At 42.3% G+C, this 23921-nt stretch overlaps 1 protein-coding gene across 1 annotated transcript; it reads left to right on the plus strand.

Moving 5' to 3' along the window:
• The first annotated feature begins 1138 nt into the window (after positions 1 to 1138).
• Positions 1139 to 23672, plus strand: f5 (coagulation factor V). Its single transcript, XM_085249019.1, has 25 exons — positions 1139 to 1402; positions 1648 to 1730; positions 2395 to 2517; positions 3912 to 4124; positions 4216 to 4377; positions 9756 to 9977; positions 10065 to 10230; positions 10344 to 10524; positions 11047 to 11143; positions 11260 to 11465; positions 12062 to 12209; positions 12305 to 12517; positions 13091 to 15143; positions 15251 to 15419; positions 15684 to 15920; positions 16064 to 16280; positions 16367 to 16546; positions 16692 to 16808; positions 16923 to 16994; positions 17669 to 17754; positions 21906 to 22061; positions 22174 to 22318; positions 22508 to 22659; positions 22831 to 23013; positions 23117 to 23672. Exons 1-25 carry the CDS (start codon positions 1242 to 1244, stop codon positions 23261 to 23263), a joined length of 5889 nt encoding a protein of 1962 aa, XP_085105145.1. The 5' UTR covers positions 1139 to 1241; the 3' UTR covers positions 23264 to 23672.
• Positions 23673 to 23921: the final 249 nt, after the last annotated feature.

Here is a 23921-nt window from a genome sequence, read left to right on the forward strand (position 1 = left end):
TCTCCAGCCTGGATGAGTCCTTCTTTGCTGTGCTGCTCCCCCAGCACACCACAGCATAGAAAAGTATGTTCACGGGACAAGAAAATAAAGTACAATCGAGACAAGGGGAAATAAGAGACAAGAGAAAAACGATACACGAATAAAAGCGTGAGTATGAGGCTACGTCCACGTACCCAGGTATTTTTGAAAACGCAGATTTTTCTATGCGTTTGCACCTTTCATCCACACGCAAACGGCATTTTCGAGATTTTTAAAAACGCCTGCCAGGGTGGATATTTTCGAAAACTCCGTTTTTGCATTTACACATGGATGAGAAAAACTGAGAAAATCCAGCGTCAAAGGTGTGCGCATTTTTTGACGTCACACTGTGCGCCACGTTATTGTTTCGGTGAAATGAATTTCTACAATACTGTTACTGTTAATTTTACTCTCTGCAGTGTTTGAATGCTTACATATACACACACAGTTACTGTCCCTCCACACATACGACTCAGTTCTGCTTCAATGCCCCAGCTTTGTTTACTTTTTCCCACCGAGGCTTCTAGACTTCTGATTGGCCAACATTTCTGCACGGTTAGGAATATATCGCCACCTGTTGCTTTGGCATGTTCATAGCAGCGTTTTCCTTCATTTCTGCGTTTAGGTGTGGACGGGATTATTTTTTAAAACGAAAACGGAAAATCTCCGTTTTCAAAAATACCCGTGTACGTGTGGACGTAGCCTCAATAGATTTTTTTTGTCTTTGTTTTATGTAAATGTGATACTTTAAGTCACATCTTACTTAAAAATAATAATAAACTGGTAAACACTAAGTGAATGTCCAGATATGAGTTTAGGCTACATTTAATAGTATTTCAACTGCGTGAAATTGGGGTAAACCAGAATGACGTGTGGCCACACCTATTACACTTACAGTAATGCTTCCCTGAAATTATGGCATGTTTTTAAGAGTGGTTTTCTGGAACATTCTTAGGCCAGAGAAATTTATGATCAGAATTTCAACACTCATTCCCACCATCAACACCCTTCGGGCATGACTCACAGCAACGCACATATGTTTCCGGTTGCAAAAAGGAAGAAAAATATGCAGAGGCGCAGTTCATTGCCCTGGGACATAATGTTTGAACTAGCAAGTGTGGGTATGTGTACGTGTGTCAGTGGCAGATAAAGGACACAGCAGACTGTCTGTCAGCTCCCACGTTCTTGAGTTGTAGAAGAGAGCACACTCTCTGATCATAAGTATGAGGCTCCGTGTCCGGACTGGAGCTCGCTGGCTCCTACCTGTCCTGGTTCTTCTGACTGCCCACCAGGTCAAAGCAAACCAGCCTCAGCCTAAGGAGAGACATTACTACGTTGCTGCTGTGGAGATAGATTGGAAATACTCTGGCAACGACACAGACGGGTAGGACAGCACTTCAAACTTTGATAAAGAGTAACTGGAATGCTTTTTTGTCTTTTGTTTTTTTGCATCTGGTAACTTTATTATTGTATTTTTAAAAATCCGTTTTATTATGAAATCAGTAGTCACACCATGTTAAATCAGTAAATTTCACATCTTAGACTCTATGCACCATTGTGTAAGTATTGTGGGGATTTTCTTATGTGTGCACAATGAGTAATGTTTTGTGTTTTTCCACCCTTCCTTAGGTCTGGACCCACCTATAAGAAAGTGGTCTTTCGGGAATATGAGAAAGGCTTCAGACAGGCTAAGACTCATCCATCGTGGTTAGGTAAATGCTTCATGCGGTTTACACCGTATGTCTGGTTTAAATTTTTAAGTAACACTTGCGCTGTCTGCACATTAACTAACCTGTGAGATAGAGGGGTGTATTTACCAATAACGGTCCCAGAAAGCAGTTACCATGTACATGCATGTATATTAGAGACTTAATGAACCAGTGTTGAGGAGCTTTTAAGGTGCCCTGGTGTCACGCAGTGGGAAAAAAACACAGACAGTCGCTATCAAATGCACTCTTTTTACTTTAGGACACATTAGGTTATTATTATTCATTTAATGTATCACTCCGAGTGCATATTAATGGATAAGCAGCTACCACTTTTGCTAATTTTTCTCTGAAGGAACTGAATTAAAAGGTTGGACTTTCTCCCTTCCACCTCTTATGTGGTGCCAAAGCATATATTCATTTGCAGGATAGTGAAATAACAGTCACAGAATAATTCCTTTCCCAGAAAGCAAGAAAAAAATATAAAGCTGTATTTACAAAGAAGAAGGTTACTTTCATTTTATTGCAAATGTTTACGGTCAAGTTGCTGTGCAAGTCAACAGTTAAAGAGAAAGAGTGATGAGTCAGTCTGTGTTTATCCGAGTGTGTCCCTGTGATGAACTAAAGCCTTTGAAACGACATGATTCCACATAAATAAACTTCTCTGCAGGTCTCCTTGGTCCCACGCTGAGGGCAGAAGAAGGGGAGACGATTGTTGTAACTTTCAGAAACATGGCCACCAGCCCGTATAGCATCAGCCCACACGGTGTGGCTTATGGGAAACAGTCTGAGGGTGAGTGCGTATTAACCCAGCTGCTAACAGATGAATGCAAAAGATGCTGCTATCCTTAAAACAACAGTACCACTACTTCATAACATAGTCTGCCTCATAATGTCACTGTGAGTGCTTGTGATGTCCCTTATTGTAATAATTACACAACATTAGCCAATACAACAAACAAATCTGTTTGACTTCTTCTAAAATATTAACCAGGCAGGCAGATTATCAAAGCAGACAGTTCTGAAGTCCAACAGGAAGAACTGCTAAGCCTTAGGAAATCACTCTCTGAGACTTACGGGAATTAAAGTGAACTTAGGAAATTGAGGCAAAGTGTTCCTTAATTTGCTCTTAATACAAAAGTCAGAGTACACAGGAAACACAAAAATGTAAGAAAACCATGCAGGAGAGTCTCTATTATCTTTGTAAACTGTTTAAAGCTGGTTATAAAAAAAGCTCTAAATCTTCTCAGACTTCCACATACTGCAGACAACGAAAGAGCGAACTAAAGGAGGCAGTTTTATTTAGGGTGTAAAAACTAACATTAAACACAAAACTAAACTAGAAACTGGAAACTACAAACTTCAACTAGAACACAAGAAAACGAACCAGGAACTCGGGAACGGCTAGGAACACGGAGGAAAACACAGTATTGTGAGAGTACAACGCAATAACAAGCAGGGGAAGACTGAGAACTAAAATACACACGTAGGAAACGAGAGGATGGGGGAAAAGGTGGAAACACAGCTGGAACTCATCAGATGTAAAAACTCAAAACACTGAACACAAGACAGGGACTATCAAAATAAAACAGGAAACACACGAGATGCACAGAGGCATGGATTTGATACTGAACAGAGGGAACACGGAGCACCGGGACAGGAGCGACATGAGACACGACTGACTGGGGAACAAGAAAATAAACATGAAGACAGAACAAAATCCACACTAAACGTGAGGGGCACAGGAACAAAACCCAAGAACTACTAGAAAACTTAAGGAGCTAGAAATACAAAACAGAAACCAAAACGCTAACTGTAGTAAATCATGATAACACAAAATATAAAACACCGGTTCACTGACCCAGGACCATGACAGTAACAAAACAGAAACTTTTGAAAGTCTTGTGAACATGACATCAGTGCAACTAAGGAGATTTTCTCTATATATTTTAATTTCATTTTAGTTAGTTTTCCAAGTTTACAAGATCATTTAAATTATTTTGAATTTCTTTTTCAAAAGGCTGGTTTTTATTTTATTTTAGTTAACTAAAATGTTGTTGTTTTTTTCACATCTAGTTTTAGTTTATTTTTTAGTTGTAGTTGCTGCACACCAGTGGCATTTTGTTAATTTTGCCATCATGATATTATTTATCTGTAATTCGGAGTAGTTATCTCCTTTCTTCACAGGAGCCTACTACTTTGACAACACGTCACAAAAAGAGAAAGAGGACGACAAAGTACTTCCAAACAGTGAGCACGTTTACTACTGGGAGGTGACATCAGATGTTGCTCCTCAGAAAAATGACCCCACCTGTCTTACCTACACCTACATCTCCCATCAAAATGTGGTCAAAGACTACAACTCTGGCCTCATTGGCACTTTGCTCATCTGCAAGCAAGGTAACTATGAAAATGTGTTGGTGCTTTTTGTGTTTTTTTACACTGCTTTTAGAATTTTGAACGCTCTCTTTTTTTCTTTCTCTCTGGGCAGGCAGTCTAGATGAATCAGGGCAGCAGGCTGGCATCCACCACGAGTATGTATTTCTTTTCGGGGTTTTTGATGAGAGCAGGAGCAAATACGAGCCTAGCGGCTATACCTCAGACAACCATGTGAAATATACTATCAATGGATATACAAACGGATCTCTGCCAGGTAAGTCTGTATAACACTCAGTTATTTGTCACTAAGGGATCTAAAAGCTAGCCTTTTTTAATATATGGATTCTACAATAATACAATACAATAATGAAGTATTCAATAGCAAAACAATGAAAACTATATATATATATATATATATATATATATATATATATATATATATATATATATATATATATAAAAAAAACACCCAGCACGCCCCTGCGGGCGGTTTATCCTTCAAGCTCGGGTCCTCTACCAGAGGCCTGGGAGCTTGAGGGTCCTGCGCAGTATCTTAGCTGTTCCCAGGACTGCGCTCTTCTGGACAGAGATCTCCGATGTTGTTCCCGGGATCTGCTGGAGCCACTCGCCTAGCTTGGGAGTCACCGCACCTAGTGCTCCGATTACCACGGGGACCACCGTTACCTTCACCCTCCACATCCTCTCGAGCTCTTCTCTGAGCCCTTGGTATTTCTCCAGCTTCTCGTGTTCCTTCTTCCTGATATTGCTGTCATTGGGAACCGCTACATCGATCACTACGGCCGTCTTCTTCTGTTTGTCTACCACCACTATGTCCGGTTGGTTAGCCACCACCATTTTGTCCGTCTGTATCTGGAAGTCCCACAGGATCTTAGCTCGGTCATTCTCCACCACCCTTGGGGGCATCTCCCATTTTGACCTCGGGACTTCTAGGTTATACTCGGCACAGATGTTCCTGTACACTATGCCGGCCACTTGGTTATGGCGTTCCATGTATGCCTTGCCTGCTAGCATCTTGCACCCTGCTGTTATGTGCTGGATAGTCTCTGGGGCATCTTTACACAGCCTGCACCTGGGGTCTTGCCTGGTGTGATAGACCCCAGCCTCTATGGATCTTGTGCTCAGAGCTTGTTCTTGTGCTGCCATGATTAGTGCCTCTGTGCTGTCTTTCAGTCCAGCTTTGTCCAGCCACTGGTAGGATTTCTGGATATCAGCCACCTCCTCTATCTGCCGGTGGTACATACCGTGCAGGGGCCTGTCCTTCCATGATGGTTCCTCGTCTCCCTCCTCATTCTTGGGTTTCTGCTGCCTGAGGTATTCACTGAGCACTCGGTCAGTTGGGGCCATCTTCCCAATGTATTCTTGGATGTTCCTTGTCTCATCCTGGACTGTGGTGCTGACACTCACCAGTCCCCGGCCCCCTTCCTTCCGCTTAGCGTACAGCCTCAGGGTGCTGGACTTGGGGTGAAACCCTCCATGCATGGTAAGGAGCTTTCTTGTCTTTATGTCAGTGGCTTCTATCTCCTCCTTTGGCCAGCTTATTACCCCAGCAGGGTACCTGATCACGGGCAGGGCGTACGTGTTGATGGCCCGGATCTTGTTCTTACCATTCAGCTGACTCCTCAGGACTTGCCTGACCCTCTGCAGGTACTTGGTGGTTGCAGCCTTTCTAGCGGCCTCTTCATGGTTCCCATTTGCCTGCGGGATCCCCAGGTACTTGTAACTGTCCTCTATGTCTGCAATGTTGCCTTCTGGTAGTTCAATCCCCTCAGTTCTGACTACCTTCCCTCTCTTTGTTACCATCCGACTACACTTCTCCAGTCCGAACGACATTCCAATGTCATTGCTGTATAGCCTGGTAGTGTGGATCAGTGAATCGATGTCTCGTTCACTCTTGGCATACAGCTTGATGTCATCCATGTACAGGAGGTGGCTGACAACTGCTCCGTTCCGTAGTCGGTATCCGTAGCCAGTCTTGTTAATGATCTCACTGAGGGGGTTCAGGCCTATGCAGAACAGCAGTGGGGACAGAGCATCTCCTTGGTAGATCCCGCACTTGATGGTAACTTGTGCTATGGGCTTGGAGTTGGCCTCTAGTGTTGTACGCCACATCCCCATTGAGTTCCTGATGAAGGCTCTTAGGGTCCCATTGATCTTGTACAATTCTAGGCATTCCAGTATCCAGCTGTGGGGCATTGAGTCATAGGCCTTCTTGTAATCAATCCAGGCAGTGCACAGGTTGGTCAGTCTGGTCTTGCAGTCTCGGCTGATTGTTCTGTCTACCAGTAGCTGTTGTTTTGCGCCTCTGGTATTCTTGCCAATTCCTTTCTGTGTCCCGCTCATGTATTGACCCATGTGCCTGTTCGTCTTAGCCGATATGATGCCTGACAGGAGCTTCCATGTAGTACTGAGGCAGGTTATTGGTCGGTACATATATATATGTATATATATATATATATATACATATATATATTTATATATATATATATATAACCGACTACGGGTTAAGGTCTGCTAGATGATGTTAATGCAGCACTACGGACGATATCTACAACCACGATTACCGACACTAACAAGCTGATCTACAATACAGCAGCAGTGATCAGTGAGATGCTTGGCTACAAGTTGAACAGCCACAAGGGGCAGTACCCTCTATGGAGAAGGAGGCTAGAGGGCAAGATCAAAGTAGCACAGAGGGAGGTTAGCCAACTAACGGAGTTGCAGAAAGGTGCGACAAAGAAGGTGCATAAGAAATACAGCAAGCTGTCCATACCTGAGGCCTTGGAAACTGCCAAGCAAAGACTCATAGCCTTGGCCAGCCGCTTGAGGAGGTACACCAGAGAGATAGAAGGCAGGAGAATAAACCAGCTGTTCTCCACAGAACCAGCAAAGGTGTACTCTCAGTGGCAAGGGAACAATAATAATAATAAAAGAACAGCACCACCAAGGCTGGAGACGGAGCAATACTGGAAGAGCATATGGGAGAAGGACGCAACCCATAACGGCAATGCTCAGTGGCTAGTGGATCAGAGGGCAGACCACAGCGACCTCCCTGAACAGGGTCCAGTAACCATCACAGTGGCAGATATCCAAGAAAGGGTCTCCAGTATGAAGAGTTGGACAGCACCAGGGCCCGACATGGTTCACGCCTACTGGCTAAAGAAGCTGACTGCAAGAATACCAGAGGCGCAAAACCACAGCTACTGGTAGACAGAACAGTCAGCCGAGACTGCAAGACCAGGCTGACCAACCTGTGCACTGCCTGGATTGATTACAAGAAGGCCTATGACTCAATGCCCCACAGCTGGATACTGGAATGCTTAGAATTGTACAAGATCAATGGGACCCTAAGAGCCTTCATCAGGAACTCAATGGGGATGTGGCGTACAACACTAGAGGCCAACTCCAAGCCCATAGCACAAGTCACCATCAAGTGCGGGATCTACCAAGGAGATGCTCTGTCCCCACTGCTGTTCTGCATAGGCCTGAACCCCCTCAGTGAGATAATTGACAAGACTGGCTACGGATACCGACTACGGAACGGAGCAGTTGTCAGCCACCTCCTGTACATGGATGACATCAAGCTGTATGCCAAGAGTGAACGAGACATCGATTCCCTGATCCACACTACCAGGCTATACAGCAATGACATTGGAATGTCATTCGGACTGGAGAAGTGTAGTCGGATGGTAACAAAGAGAGGGAAGGTAGTCAGAACTGAGGGGATTGAACTACCAGAAGGCAACATTGCAGACATAGAGGACAGTTACAAGTACCTGGGGATCCCGCAGGCGAATGGGAACCATGAAGAGGCCGCTAGAAAGGCTGCAACCACCAAGTACCTGCAGAGGGTCAGGCAAGTCCTGAGGAGTCAGCTGAATGGTAAGAACAAGATCCGGGCCATCAACACGTACGCCCTGCCCGTGATCAGGTACCCTGCTGGGGTAATAGGCTGGCCAAAGGAGGAGATAGAAGCCACTGACATAAAGACAAGAAAGCTCCTTACCATGCATGGAGGGTTTCACCCCAAGTCCAGCACCCTGAGGCTGTACGCTAAGCGGAAGGAAGGGGGCCGGGGACTGGTGAGTGTCAGCACCACAGTCCAGGATGAGACAAGGAACATCCAAGAATACATTGGGAAGATGGCCCCAACTGACCGAGTGCTCAGTGAATACCTCAGGCAGCAGAAACCCAAGAAAGAGGAGGGAGACGAGGAACCATCATGGAAGGACAGGCCCCTGCACGGTATGTACCACCGGCAGATAGAGGAGGTGGCTGATATCCAGAAATCCTACCAGTGGCTGGACAAAGCTGGACTGAAAGACAGCACAGAGGCACTAATCATGGCAGCACAAGAACAAGCTCTGAGCACAAGATCCATAGAGGCTGGGGTCTATCACACCAGGCAAGACCCCAGGTGCAGGCTGTGTAAAGATGCCCCAGAGACAATCCAGCACATAACAGCAGGGTGCAAGATGCTAGCAGGCAAGGCATACATGGAACGCCATAACCAAGTGGCCGGCATAGTGTACAGGAACATCTGTGCCGAGTATAACCTGGAAGTCCCGAGGTCAAAATGGGAGATGCCCCCAAGGGTGGTGGAGAATGACCGAGCTAAGATCCTGTGGGACTTCCAGATACAGACGGACAAAATGGTGGTGGCTAACCAACCGGACATAGTGGTGGTAGACAAACAGAAGAAGACGGCCGTAGTGATCGATGTAGCGGTTCCGAATGACAGCAATATCAGGAAGAAGGAACACGAGAAGCTGGAGAAATACCAAGGGCTCAGAGAAGAGCTCGAGAGGATGTGGAGGGTGAAGGTAACGGTGGTCCCCGTGGTAATCGGAGCACTAGGTGCGGTGACTCCCAAGCTAGGCGAGTGGCTCCAGCAGATCCCGGGAAAAACATCGGAGATCTCTGTCCAGAAGAGCGCAGTCCTGGGAACAGCTAAGATACTGCGCAGGACCCTCAAGCTCCCAGGCCTCTGGTAGAGGACCCGAGCTTGAAGGATAAACCGCCCGCAGGGGCGTGCTGGGTGTTTTTATATATATATATATATATATATATTAGTATTAACAAAAGCTATGGACTAAATTGTTACGTTAAATACAGACCCCAGAAGCAGCCCAGAATTTCACAGTTGTTTTTTCTGTTCTCCTCTGATGTATACTAAACAATTATTTACACTGGCATCTCTGATTCACATTTCCATGAGATTCATTAATCTTTAGCTACAGTTCACTCCATTTCTCTGACAGCTGGGGTTTATACAGTGAGTTGTACAAAAAGTTTTGACATTGGCACAAAGTTTTTCATTCATTTCATGCTGCTTTTGTTTTTAATGAAATTATTATTGACAGGTTTCTATGATAAACTGAAGAACAATCACAAAGATTTAATCATTCAAAAGCTGCAAGTTGCAAAGTGTACCAAAAGACCTTTGTGCCATTGCCAGAACTTTTGGCCACAACTGTATTTTCAGGAACAGTGACATTGCTGATGGAATTGAGTGGTAAATGCTAGGGTGTGTATGTCGGTGTAAAGGAAAAATATTGACTGTCATGTCAATATTGTCAATATTGACAATGTAAAAACCATAAAGAGACTCAGAGTTTCCTCTTTTCCTTCCAGATGTCAGCATGTGCACCTATGCCCCTGTGAGTGTACATCTGGTGGGTATGAGCTCAGAGCCAGAGGTATTCTCAGTGCATATGAACGGGCAAGTACTGGAACATGCTGGGCATAAAGTGTCATCAGTCGGGCTCATCACTGGTTCCTCCATCACTGCCAGAATGGTGGCTATCCACACAGGACGCTGGCTGCTCTCCTCACACACCGTCAAGCACATAGAAGGTAAGTGTTTCTCTACATTAACCAGAGTAGAAAAGTATTCACCTGTGTAGTTAAACTGACAGTAAAAATTCATTCCTATCATTGCAGCTAGCATGCACGCTTTTGTGGATGTGATAAATTGTAAAGGATTTGAAAAACCACAGCGGTGGGTGAGCTATGCAGAACAACGACAAAGCAGGGAGTGGAAATACTACATCGCTGCTGAGGAAATTTTCTGGGACTATGCGCCTACCAAGCAAGACCATATTGATGAGTAAGCAGACTATATTTTAAAACATTTTAGGTATTTTTTTGTTTATGAAAGATTAAAACTGCAAATGTGCCGACATGAACTGATATAGAAAATTTCTCATTTTTTTTGTGTAGGGACTTCAAGCGCCAGTACCTGAGTCAGTCACCAACACGCATAGGTGGGAAGTACAAGAAGGCAGTGTACACTCAGTACAAAGATGAGACGTTCACTGAAAAATCAGAGAACAAGCAGAGGAAAAATGAGCTGGGTATTTTGGGCCCAGTGATCAGAGCGCAAATCAGAGACATTATCACGGTGAGAGAACATGTATTGAAGCCAAATTATAGTCACTTAGCATATTATGAGTTCAATTATTATTCATATCACTCCACATGATCACACGAGCCACATAACTCAAAACATATTTAGGAAAAAACAGCTTAAAAGTACCATGCTGCAAATGCTTTACTTTCAAAGCAGTCTCACTCTTAGTTCTGGCTGAGGGAACCTGGTTTGGAGGGTCACCAACGTGCACTGACAGGCAATAAAATGACAATTATTTAGGCATCAACAGTCTTCACTAAATGATTTAAAACAGAATATTATTTAACTACGTTCAAAAATTCAAAACCTATCTCTCAAAGACAGGAAATAGATGTACTTTTGAGTTGAAAGTCAACACTTTATCCAGACAGTCAGTGGTATTTCAAATCAATAAACACAGAGCTAAGACAAGTATCTTGTGTGTGTCTCACTAAAGTGGACTGCAGGGATTGTGTAATTATTTCACAGTGATTACAGACTGTTTGTCCTCATGTACCCTTACTGCTGTTACAGATTGTTTTTAAGAACATGGCCTCCAGACCCTACAGTATCTACCCGCATGGACTGACAATAGAGAAGTCCCAAGAAGGAGTCAACTACCCAAAAGGAGGTACTCATTTCTCATCCCATTTAAAGCAAACGTTTTAAGGCTGAACAGCCCACTTTAGTTTGCTTATTTTAAAAGTTGACATATATTTGATGGAGTTTTTGTATTATGGTTTCCAGGAAACCATTCTCATGGTGTCCAGCCAGGTGAGACACACACCTATGTGTGGAAAGTGGTCGAAGAGGATGAGCCTTTGGAGGGAGATTCCAGATGTCTGACACGACTTTATCACAGTGCGGTGAACACACCACGGGACATCGCCTCTGGACTGATTGGACCAATGCTCATCTGCAAGAGTCAGTCCCTCAATGTCAGGAATGTGCAGGTAAGAAAAACAGCTGCTAGACACTGGGCAGCAAAAATAAAAAATAAATAATAAATGCTGCTTTCAGTGTTATTTGGTTTGCGTCCAGACTCCACACAGAAAGGCCTCAGTCTTCATATTTAAGTGGTATTTTGAATTAAGTTTGGTTTCATATAGTTTTTCAAGTTCACTTATTTAAGTTGAATTCAGTCCAGTTTTATTCATATAGCACCAAATCACAACAACAGTTGTCTCAAGGCGAGTTATATTGTAAGGTAAGAACCTACAGAGAAAGGCCCAACAATCAGATGTCCTCCGAGCAAGCACTTTGGCGCCAGTGCAGAGGAAGAAGAAACCTCCGCCAGAACCAGGCAAAGAGTAAAACTAAACTTAGTTTGTGAGCACACAATCTTGTTCAGTTAGTTATCATTTTTTAGTTTATGTTTAGTTAACAACTATTGAAAAAGATTTTAATGAATGTTGTTTTAATTTGTCGAATAATTTGATGATGACCAAAATACCTGCAAGCCCAAAAACTATAAGACTGAGATGTATTTGCTGTTGATATAGAAGCTGATGGTGTGAAGAGGAGTACATGTCTTTCTTTTTGTCTACAGCTGAAAGCAGACAAAGAGCAGCATGCGATGTTTGCGGTCTTTGATGAGAACAAGAGTTGGTATCTAGAGGATAACATTCGCCAATATTGTAATCAATCTAAAGTCAACAGGGAAGACCCAGAATTTTATAAGTCCAATATCAAGCACAGTGAGTTTTTCCTTGAGCTAATTAAGGTTCATATAACATATTGGCCTTGCATTTACCTGGCTGCAGTCAACTAACTGTCATGAATTACCTTACAGCTGTCAACGGTTACATCTTTAAGGACGACCCACCCTTGGGCTTCTGCAGTGGTGAGGTTGCAACATGGCACGTGTCCAGCATTGGCGCACAGGACTACATCCAGACAGCTACTTTCTACGGCCACACATTTGAGCTGAATGAAAGAACAGAGGACTTCCTAAGCCTCTACCCCATGACTGGAGAGACCATCACTATGAACATGCTCAACACTGGTCAGTAAGGACTGACAGTGCTCATATTATGTCAGATTCTTAACATCCAGATAATTATTTGCCAGGATATTTTTTACCTTCAGAAAGACATTGAAAGTAACACTTTATTGAACTGCATGATATTAAGTGTAGATTCATAGATGCAATAGCTCTGGTGTTAAAATTAAAACCAGTGCAGTTGCACAGAAGTCTATGGAAACAGAACCCTCAGCGCTCTTTTTTGTGCCCTAAATAAATGCTTTTCTGATGAGTTTATGGCCCTAATTGTTACATTACAGATCATAGTTAATATACAAGAAGTTCATTTTGTACAAAGTTGTAAAGGTGAGGATATGCTCACGATTTATCAAAGATAGTGTCCTTTGGTTTCATGTTTAGAGGCACCCCAGGCTGGTGGGTTGATGGTGAGAACAAAAATGTTTCATGACTTCACGAAACTTCATAAGTGTAACGTAACATTTCCCATATCCATCCTATATAGTCCATGTAATTAACCAGTCACTGCCACCATCCGAAACAGATGCACACTCCATAGTTTTATCACTGATGTTTTTTGTGTCTCTTTTAAACCAGGTGTCTGGCTTCTTGCTTCCCTGAATTCCCACGAGACAACTAACGGAATGCGTGTTAAGTTTCGGGATGCTGAGTGCTTCCGTGACTACCAGTATGAGTACGAAGATTCATTGACAAAAAGTGAGTTTACTGTGTGGAAGCCCCCTAGCTTGGAGGAAATCAAAGAAAAAGAAGAGAAAGAGAAGGTAGATCCAGATAAAAACCCATCACTGGAGCCAGATATCTACACACAAATGTTTGCAGAAGAATTGAATCTCAGGTCTCTCAAGAACCAGTCTGCTGACTCAGATATGGAGAACTTGGACCTCTCTTTCCTGGATTACGATGTTGTTGATGTCCTTGAAAAAGATATGAACAGCACCCTTAATTTCACAGAGATAAAGAGTAAACCCGAGACCTCCACTATAAACTCAGATGCATTAACTGAAGTGTGGTTTCTTATTTTGAAAGTCCTGAATATTACAATAGGTAATTTGCAGAAACAAAGCACAAGTGAGAATACAACACATATACTGAACAGCAGTACACCATTGACACAGTCAGTTTTAGAGAGTTCCACTCTGTATCAAACAGAGAACCTAACTGGTTTGAATAGCCACAATGTGTCACAAAAGGATTCCAGTACAACTAGAAATGGCAGTTTGTCATCAGAGACTACCAGACCTAACGTAGCATTGCAAGAGCCGACCAATCTCACTGCAGTACTATCAGGAAATTCAAGTAACAGTTTAGAAAGGGAAAGAATAAATGTAACACTGACCACTGATAACCACACTTCTATTGAAGAGGTTGTACAGGACTCTGAGGAGAAATACACTAGAGGGGATGTGTTCTCTTACTCTGTGCCTCTGTCAAAGCCGAGCATTAACAATTTCAACAGTAGCCTAAACAGCAATTTATCAGCTGACACTCTGCTGGAAAATACAAAACGGGAAGACGAGACTAACACTGCAGTAAAGTATGGCAACACGTCAGCAGAGAGAACAAACCATTCATTGTCAGTTCTAGAGGTAGATGCTGAAGAAGTCAGCAGCAACATTAAAAGGAACAACTTAACCATCTTGGAGTTGACTAAAAGGACAGAAAATAAAACCAGTGACAATAACACTTTTTTGAGCTCAGGAGAGCTAGAGTATGGACTTCAAATTAACCTTGAAGTTGTGACTACTCCAACTAATTCCAGCTATAAAAATGTAACCCAGATTTTGCTTGAGAATGAGCAAAATGTCACAGGGGATGCATCCAGATCAGCTCTATCAGTGATGAGCAGTATGGGGCGTGAGGAGAATATCTCAAGTCTCTTTGACAAGTTGACCAACACATCTTTGGAAAGTCTTTCTAATCAGACTACAGTTTCAGGTAACCAGTCCCTCAGTTCTGAAGAGCTAGGTTTCTCAGAGAGCAGTGAAGAAGTGATCATCTTCCTTAAGGAAAACAATACAGAGGCTATTAAAACCAGTTTGGTCAAAATACAAGGTCACAACTGGACCTACGAAGGAACTTACCAAATGATACCTGAGGAACTTCCAGACCAGTTGAAGAAACACTTTGAGAAGGAAACCCCTCAAACAACACTGCCTCCAAAAAAGAAAGTCAGGGTTGTGAACCGTCGACAGAGACCAGAGAAGGGACATGGCATGAAAACAAGGAAAAGAAAGGAATACAAGCCTCAGGCCCGGAGTGGTTTACCATTTTCTCCTCGTGGATTTAATCCAGGAATGACTCCTCGTGGGTCACGGCCTCACTCACCAAAGCCCGTCTTGACTGAGGACCACGTCATTGACATGCCCGTTGTTATTGGTGTGCCTCGGCCTGATTTCAGCGACTATGAGCTTTATATTCCTGGGGGAGAACCAGATCACCTAGCGCTAGAAGAACAGGATGAATACGAGTACGTGATGTACAAAGACCCTTACAGCATCGCTGATGATATCAAGAACCTTGACCTTGACGAGACCACAAAATATTACTTAAAAATGTCAGGCCCCAATGTCAAGACTTATTTCATTGCTGCAGAGGAGGTCGAATGGGATTATGCAGGGTATGGACACAGGTAAGCTCAGAGTTGTGAAAATTTAAAAGACTAATATAACACCTGAATGCTGATTTACAGGAAATCAAGAACATGTCAGCTAAAGCATCATCCTGTTATTTAAACAGGAGGCAAGAAAAGCATGAACTACTCAGCCAAGAAACTAAGTTCACCAAGGTAGTCTTTCGAGGTTACTTGGATAGTAGCTTCACCACACCCGACATCCGTGGGGAGATAGACGAGCATCTCGGCATCCTGGGGCCAGTCATCAAAGCGGAGGTTGGACAAAGCATCATGGTAAGACTAACCCGACATAAGCCAGCTGCCTTTACTTTCTCAATATTTATATATTCTGTCTAAAGCAACCAAGATCCATCTAACCAATTACCTTCACTAAGCTAATAGACTCACTATGTGTCCTTTATCCTGGTTTAAAGGTCAGAGCTCCTAATCTAACTCTCAGCAAGATAATCAAAAAGAGCGTTTTCCAAAAAAAGTTTATTACCCCAACCCTAACACTCCATCTTTCCAAAATGCAGAATGTGTGTCACTGTCTCGTAGGTGGTGTTCAGGAACAATGCCAACCGTCCATATTCAATACACCCCAATGGGGTGTCCTATACCAAGCGGACAGAAGGCCTCTCCTATGAGGATGAATCCCATTACTGGTTCCAATATGACAATGAGGTTAAACCCAATAGCACCTTTACTTATTTGTGGCAAGTCGGGCATACAGTTGGGCCAAAACCAGAAGAGTCTGTCTGCCGAACCTGGGCCTACTATTCAGGCGTAAATCCTGTGAGTATAATAATTAATACTTGTTATAAAAAAGAGAGATGCAGAGAATTTTCTGTGGTTTAAGTTATATCTTCAATAAAACAAAAACAAAGTAATGATTTATTTAAAATAATATTGAACCTCACATGTGCGCTTTCTCTTAGGAAAGGGATATCCACTCAGGCTTGATTGGGCCTTTGCTGGTGTGTCGAGAGGGAACCTTGGACACGAAATTAACAGATAGGAGAGAATTCACACTACTTTTCATGACTTTTGATGAGTCACGGAGCTGGTACTATGAGAAGAACTCTGAGATAATGCAAAGAAAAAGGCGAAGGAGAATCATGGATCACACGTTCAAGGAGAACCTAAAGTTCCATTGTAATGCATTACTTTTAGTGCCTTCTATACCATGCACCTATTAGAGACAAAAACAGAATTATATAAAAATGTCTTGGTTTTTTTAGCAATCAATGGAATTATACACAGCCTGAAGGGCCTGAGGATGTACACCAACCAGCTTGTGACCTGGCATCTCATCAACTTGGGTTCTCCCAATGATTTTCATAGTGTCCACTTTCATGGGCAGACATTTATACACAAGAAGAGCACCAGCTACAGACAGGCTGTCTACCCACTGCTGCCTGGTGAGAATGATATGTAAACTTAGAGTAACACCTTCTTCACCACATTTTAAACATTAGAATTCACAGTCTGCAGGATTTGGATTGTCAGCTGTAGCAGCAGAGAGAAAAGTTTCAAGTGAGTCCGTGTGATGAACTGTGTTCGCAGGGGGTTTTGCTACCCTGGAGATGTATCCATCCAAACCTGGCCTCTGGCAGCTGGAGACAGAAGTTGGCCTTAGCCAACAGAAGGGCATGCAGACACTCTTTTTGGTTCTGGATAATGGTGCAAATATAAAACTATCACTCTGCTGCATTTACAACATGATTTTCTACCCATTTTGACATGTTTTATATGTCTTACATTTTAATACTGAAATATTTCTCGTGTGTCCCCAAGACTGCTATCGTCCACTGGGTCTAGAATCGGGCAGTGTGAAGGATGGAGAGATCACAGCAATCAAAACTAGAGGTAGCTATACTACCTCTTGTCTGCAATAATTTATTTTAGCAACAAATACACTTCGGTACTACTTAACTCACAGTACATCACGAATCACTACTGATCTACTGATGTTGTTGTTACCTGGACTAAAACTAGAAGGGTAATCAAGGTCATTGCCTTTATGTAATGCAGGAAAAGGAGAAGGAAGAGGGAGGTCCTTTTCCATTGGGTGGAGATCAACTAAAACACTAAAAGGGCAGTGATAGCCAAGGAGTACAAAACTCAAGAGTAGCAAATAACATGATTTATTTACAATAAAACAAGCCCAGGGCATTTAAAAATATTAATAAAAACTAAAGCCAAGCTAGAAGTCCAACTTCTACATTATATTTACAGGTGGAACAGTCTTGAACAGATGCTCTAGCACCAACTATCACAGAAATCTTTCTTTTCACCAGTTGTGTCTCCAAATCCACCACCATATCCGACAACTTTAATTCTCATAAAAAGGACTTTTACTGTGGACTCAATGCACTTCTTATACCACAAGCTACATTCACCCCTGTCCCGCGTTATTTTCTGCACTTTGACCAATCACACTCTGATGGATACATCGGAGGCAATCGGCAGTTCGGTATCTTGTCAGAGGACCTGGGAAATTATTGCATGGTAAAGGTCTGTAATTTTTTCTGTCTTTTAAGGATACTGGGAGCCCCATCTTGCCAGATTGAACAATCAGGGTAAATACAATGCATGGAGCACAGACAAGAACAACAGCTTTATTCAGGTAATGTGGTGTAGATGTGATAACCTACACTCCCATGCTTACCATGCAAATACAGTTGTTTACATACCAGATGCGATGCAAAAAAAAGACACGAAATTCCACATTTTTCAGATGCAAACTTGTTGTTTAACATATACACACTGAAAGCGTTTCTCCTCACAAAAAATAATTTTCCTCCAACACTGGACTGAAAAAAGTAGCTGGTCCTGATGTTTCTAAACCAGAAAGGGAAGACAGAGAGATTCTGGGTTCATCCACTTCTCACAAGAAGGCAGCAGCAGGGAGAACTCCATGGTTTGAAATCCAGGAATTGAAGCTGTTTTACGACTGCTTGTACATGTTTCAGGATGTGAGCGGGGCAGTTTGAGCTCTTGTTGGCAAAGTTGGGACCACATCTGAAGAGGCAGAGAAATTATGTCTTAGGTAAAATAGTCAGAGGTTGGAAGTAATGAAGTACAAATACTTTGTTACTGTACTTAACTACAATTTTCAGGTATCTGTACTTGAGAATTTCTTTTTCTGACAACTTTTTACTTTTACTCCCTAGATCTTTAAATGACTAGCTGTACTTCCATTTTCAAAACAGCTTAGGTTTGGGATAGGTTACATTAGGTTCAGCTGTGTCATCTGTAGCGTTTATCATCTGGGGTTAAAGTGGAATGGTGTTGTGCACTCCCAACGCCAAGTATAACTACCTTGGCACAACAGTGCTCCTGCTAGCTAAAGGTCCAGCTGCTGTATTTTACAGGGAGAGAAAATTGTGTGACATGAGTTCACTCAGAGATGGAGAAAGATGTAGGAACACAAACAGGAGTGGGTAAGAAAAAGAGAGGTTAGATTTAAAGATAAAGACTGCTCAGTGACGCTTGATAAACTGCAACTTTAAAGCTTGTATTCAATGTCATAATTCTAATCACATATTTGATTTGTATATGGTGTGTTTTGATAAATTATGTATTATCATATTGTGAAATGTCTTGCAAAACAAACAAACCTACACAAACTTTATGTTCTTCAAATGTTGCATGAAAATACTGGGTAAACAGGTTAGTTTTAGTACTGCGGCGAATTCTTTATTAAAACACTGTGTGCGTCTGGTGCATAGTGGCTGTGCTGCTCATGGTCAGTGTTAGGTTACAAGTGCAGCAGAGATGAATTTGCATTTAAGTCAATGATGCTTATATTAATTAACTGAATTCCAGCTTTATACTATCTATTATAAACACCGTATAAAAAGTGTAGTGTCAGTGTAGGGGATAGACATCAGCCAAGATAGCTTGTGAAACTGCTTACATCATGTTCAGTTGTGTGAATCCACAAAGAGCAGCTGGTCAGCTGATTACAGCATGTACACAAAGAAAACCTACTGGAGCTCACGTTAGAAATTAATGTAAGTTGTGATTCTTTTCCCAACGCTTAGACTCTGCACAGATCTTAGAGTTTCCTTGATGTATCCCACTGAATCTGACTGTAACCCTTGACTGCACTCATTTTATTGTTTATCTGTGGAGGCACCCTCGACAATGTAGGCAACAGAAAATAGTGTGTTTGTTTGTTTTTAATTCTCTTTCACTTCATGTGTCCTACATAACATGTTCAAGCTAAGTATATTCATTAGAATTAGCATTTAAAATTAAATTCTCATGTACTAACATTATTTTATTATTATATTAATATAGCACAAGCCTCAGTTACCTTTGGACAAAAATGGTTAGTAGAATCAAAGACCTACAGTTTTTCTTACTTTGAGTGCATATTTTCACTTTTACTTGAGTAAAGAAGTTGCTTCAGTACTTCTACTGGAGTATTTTTAACCCAGCTATCCATACCTCTACTTAAGTAAAGTCTGTACTTTTGGCACCTCTGCTATTATTTAACTATTATCACTGTATACTCGATTTCGGTGCGCTATGAGCGCACCTGTCACCAAATGCAGCAGTTTGATTTGTCACATTTATTGTTCATATGGAAAAAATTTAAAAATCTATCTTTATCTGAAAAATAAATGCTGCAAGTTTCATCAGGCGAAATGACTCAGTTGGTGTGAACAACTGCATTAAGAAAATGTGGGTCTTAAAAATATTTTTACCGCACAAAATATTTGCACAAATTTTACCTGTCCAGTGTGTAGAAGTGTCAAAGGCCAAATACGTGGATCAAAACTCCTTTTTGATCCACTTTGATCTTATGTGGGGCAGACCAGCAAAACTGCCCTTTCTGCCATTGAACAGAAGTTTAACTGCACATTTAATTCCTTATACAGTGGGGCAAAAAAGTATTTAGTCAGCCACCGATTGTGCAAGTTCCCCCACTTAAAATGATGACAGAGGTCAGTAATTTGCACCAGAGGTACACTTCAACTGTGAGAGACAGAATGTGAAAAAAAAAATCCATGAATCCACATGGTAGGATTTGTAAAGAATTTATTCGTAAATCAGGGTGGAAAATAAGTATTTGGTCAATAACAAAAATACAACTCAATACTTTGTAACATAACCTTTGTTGGCAATAACAGAGGTCAAACGTTTACTATAGGTCTTTACCAGGTTTGCACACACAGTAGCTGGTATTTTGGCCCATTCCTCCATGCAGATCTTCTCGAGAGCAGTGATGTTTTGGGGCTGTCGCCGAGCAACACGGACTTTCAACTCCCACCACAGATTTTCTATGGGGTTGAGGTCTGGAGACTGGCTAGGCCACTCCAGGACTTTCAAATGCTTCTTACGGAGCCACCCCTTTGTTGCCCGGGCGGTGTGTTTTGGATCATTGTCATGTTGGAAGACCCAGCCTCGTTTCATCTTCAAAGTTCTCACTGATGGAAGGAGGTTTTGGTTCAAACTCTCACGATACATGGCCCCATTCATTCTGTCCTTAACACGGATCAGTCGTCCTGTCCCCTTGGCAGAAAAACAGCCCCATAGCATGATGTTTCCACCCCCATGCTTCACAGTAGGTATGGTGTTCTTGGGATGCAACTCAGTATTCTTCTTCCTCCAAACACGACGAGTTGAGTTTATACCAAAAAGTTCTACTTTGGTTTCATCTGACCACATGACATTCTCCCAATCCTCTGCTGTATCATCCATGTGCTCTCTGGCAAACTTCAGACGGGCCTGGACATGCACTGGCTTCAGCAGCGGAACACGTCTGGCACTGCGGGATTTGATTCCCTGCCGTTGTAGTGTGTTACTGATGGTGACCTTTGTTACTTTGGTCCCAGCTCTCTGCAGGTCATTCACCAGGTCCCCCCGTGTGGTTCTGGGATCTTTGCTCACCGTTCTCATGATCATTTTGACCCCACGGGATGAGATCTTGCGTGGAGCCCCAGATCGAGGGAGATTATCAGTGGTCTTGTATGTCTTCCATTTTCTGATGATTGCTCCCACAGTTGATTTTTTCACACCAAGCTGCTTGCCTATTGTAGATTCACTCTTCCCAGTCTGGTGCAGGTCTACAATACTTTTCCTGGTGTCCTTCGAAAGCTCTTTGGTCTTGGCCATGGCGGAGTTTGGAGTCTGACTGTTTGAGGCTGTGGACAGGTGTCTTTTATACAGATGATGAGTTCAAACAGGTGCCATTCATACAGGTAACGAGTGGGGGACAGAAAAGCTTCTTACAGAAGACGTTACAGGTCTGTGAGAGCCAGAGATTTTCCTTGTTTGAGGTGACCAAATACTTATTTTCCACCCTAATTTACGAATAAATTCTTTACAAATCCTACCATGTGAATTCATGGATTTTTTTTTCACATTCTGTCTCTCACAGTTGAAGTGTACCTCTGGTGCAAATTACTGACCTCTGTCATCATTTTAAGTGGGGGAACTTGCACAATCGGTGGCTGACTAAATACTTTTTTGCCCCACTGTATATCTCATATACAAACTATTTTAACAGAAAGAAATCTGTCATCACAAGTCTTAAATTTTAAAGAGTAAATGTGTAAAATTACAGAAATCTATAACTGAATAACTTTGTTTAAGTAGGGATGACCATGGGGGACATCTTTATCAGCAGGAAAAGCTGTGAAACTTCTGAAAATACAATTAAAAGTGCAAAATTTCTTTTCTGAAGACATCCAGTGGGACGGACTGGAGGCTTTAGCGGGCCTTATGTTTGACACTGTGCCTTAATATCTACTTTCCCCTACACAGGTAGACTTCCAGCGGCCAGTTGTGATCAGCCAGGTGGCAACTCAGGGAGCCAAGCAAATGTTCTATTCCCAGTATGTGGTCAAATATTTGATCTCCTACAGCAACGACCGCCGGAAGTGGATCTTTTATAAAGGCGACAGCGAAGGCTTTAGAAAGGTGGGGGGGAAGTTTGATCACTTCCTTTCTTTAATGCAGAGACCTACAAACTGGACAAGCTTGGGAGCAGCTATCTAATTCTCTCACTTTGTGTCTTATCCTCTCTTACCAGGTATTCACTGGTAACCAGGAAGCCTATGGGACAAAGACAAATATTTTCTTCCCTCCCGTGATTGGACGATTCATTAGGCTTCACCCCATTGAATGGTACAACATGGCAACAATCCGCATGGAGTACTTTGGCTGTGAGCTTGATGGTAAGCCGGTACAGTAACAACGATTTTAGTAAAAAAAAAAATTAAAAAAAGGTTTGGACACTGTGCATTTCAAACCCCAGACTAAATGCATAAGACTTTAAACTGGCTGTAAGGGATGCTGTGAAAATTTTAAAAGTGTATGTTATGATCAAGTGAAAGGTCCTGAACATTTCTGATCTCCTGCCTCAGGCTGCTCAGTGCCTCTTGGGATGGAAAGTGAAGCTATAGGGGACATTTACATCACAGCCAGCTCTACAGCCACTAGCTGGTACAATGGACCCTGGAAACCATCACTCGCACGCCTCAACAGACAAGGTGCCGTCAACGCATGGCGGGCTATGGTAAATGTCCTAATATTGCCGTGATAGATAAAACAGAAGTGCATTCAGATTTAATGTGAGCATCGCGTAAAAACCAGTACACCTACAACACTTAAAAACCCTTGAGAATTTGCCAGTTCATTAGCATTCAGATTTTTCCTGATTGCCTCTCTTGTTTCTTCTCCTTCTCAGTATAACAACATGGACCAGTGGCTTCAGGTAGAACTGCCTCAGATTAAAAAGATCACAGGTGTCATAACCCAGGGAGCCAAGTCTCTGGGGAAGGAGATGTATGTCATGTCCTACATTTTGCAGTACAGTGACAATGGGATAGAGTGGAAAGAGTACACGGATAGTGAGGATGAGCCTGCCAGGGTGAGCCGTCCAACATGTTGAGCAAGTAAACTTGTGTTTTCACTGAGTGAAGTAAAGAAGTGATTGTAAACAATTCCTGTCTCTCTGCTCACATCAAATCCAGGTTTTTGTGGGAAATACAAATAACAACGGCCACGCCAGGAACTACATCTACCCTCCCATTTTCTCCCGCTTTATCCGAGTCATCCCCAAAAGCTGGATGACCTCCATCACCATGAGAATTGAGCTACTTGGATGTGACTTTGAGTGATAATAGATAATAGATCATACAGGTCAGCTCAAGCATGCTCATGAATATGCAAATAAATGGACATGAAGCTAAAAAGGTAACATAACATAGAAATACCAAATCACAGCTAACATGAAAAAAACTCACACATGTTTGTTTCAGACTATTTGCCAGATTTGTCTTGTAGCTTGAGTAACTCAGTGAATTGTCACTTGTCACTATGATTTTTTATTTTTTGGAAGTTGCAATCAAAGTAGTAAAAAGTAGTAAAAATGTAATGAGTAAGTCGGATTTGTGTGTTTTATGAAATACTAGTTGTATTTTCAAGTTTATATGCAGTATTTTATCAGGAACAAATATTGATTCATGTAAATATGTAAGCAGAGAACGAATATGTAATTTATTTCTAATAAATACAATATGCATTGTTTTTATTCGGTGTCATGTTCAGTGATGGATGGACGGTTTGCATGACTGAATACGCTGTACAAATGGAGAGCCTTGGTATCCCAAGCATGAGTGTGGGAACGCTGACATCTTCTCATGTCCTGAAGGTCTCACTTTTAACACCTCTGCTGGGGCCAAGCCTTGGTTAGCAGCACGAGAGTCAACAGACACATGCAGCTGCACACACGTTATGTTTATCCATTTGCTGATCATGTTAAACGGGGCACCAGAG

The sequence above is a fragment of the Mchenga conophoros genome, linkage group LG16 (assembly GCF_057382185.1).
Source record: "Mchenga conophoros isolate Kocher_MC1m ecotype Shallow Benthic linkage group LG16, M_conophoros_male_GT1.1, whole genome shotgun sequence".
NCBI classification, from domain to species: Eukaryota; Metazoa; Chordata; class Actinopteri; order Cichliformes; family Cichlidae; genus Mchenga; species Mchenga conophoros.

What these genes read in the sequence shown, in the direction of transcription:
- f5 (XM_085249019.1), top strand. Translation starts at nt 1,242, where the DNA reads ATGAGGCTCCGTGTCCGGACTGGAGCTCGCTGGCTCCTACCTGTCCTG. An exon ending in TTTGCTCATCTGCAAGCAAG is followed by an intron (nt 4,125 to 4,215) that starts GTAACTATGAAA and finishes CTCTCTGGGCAG; the next exon opens with GCAGTCTAGATGAATCAGGG. An exon ending in ACAGCGAAGGCTTTAGAAAG is followed by an intron (nt 22,062 to 22,173) that starts GTGGGGGGGAAG and finishes CTCTCTTACCAG; the next exon opens with GTATTCACTGGTAACCAGGA.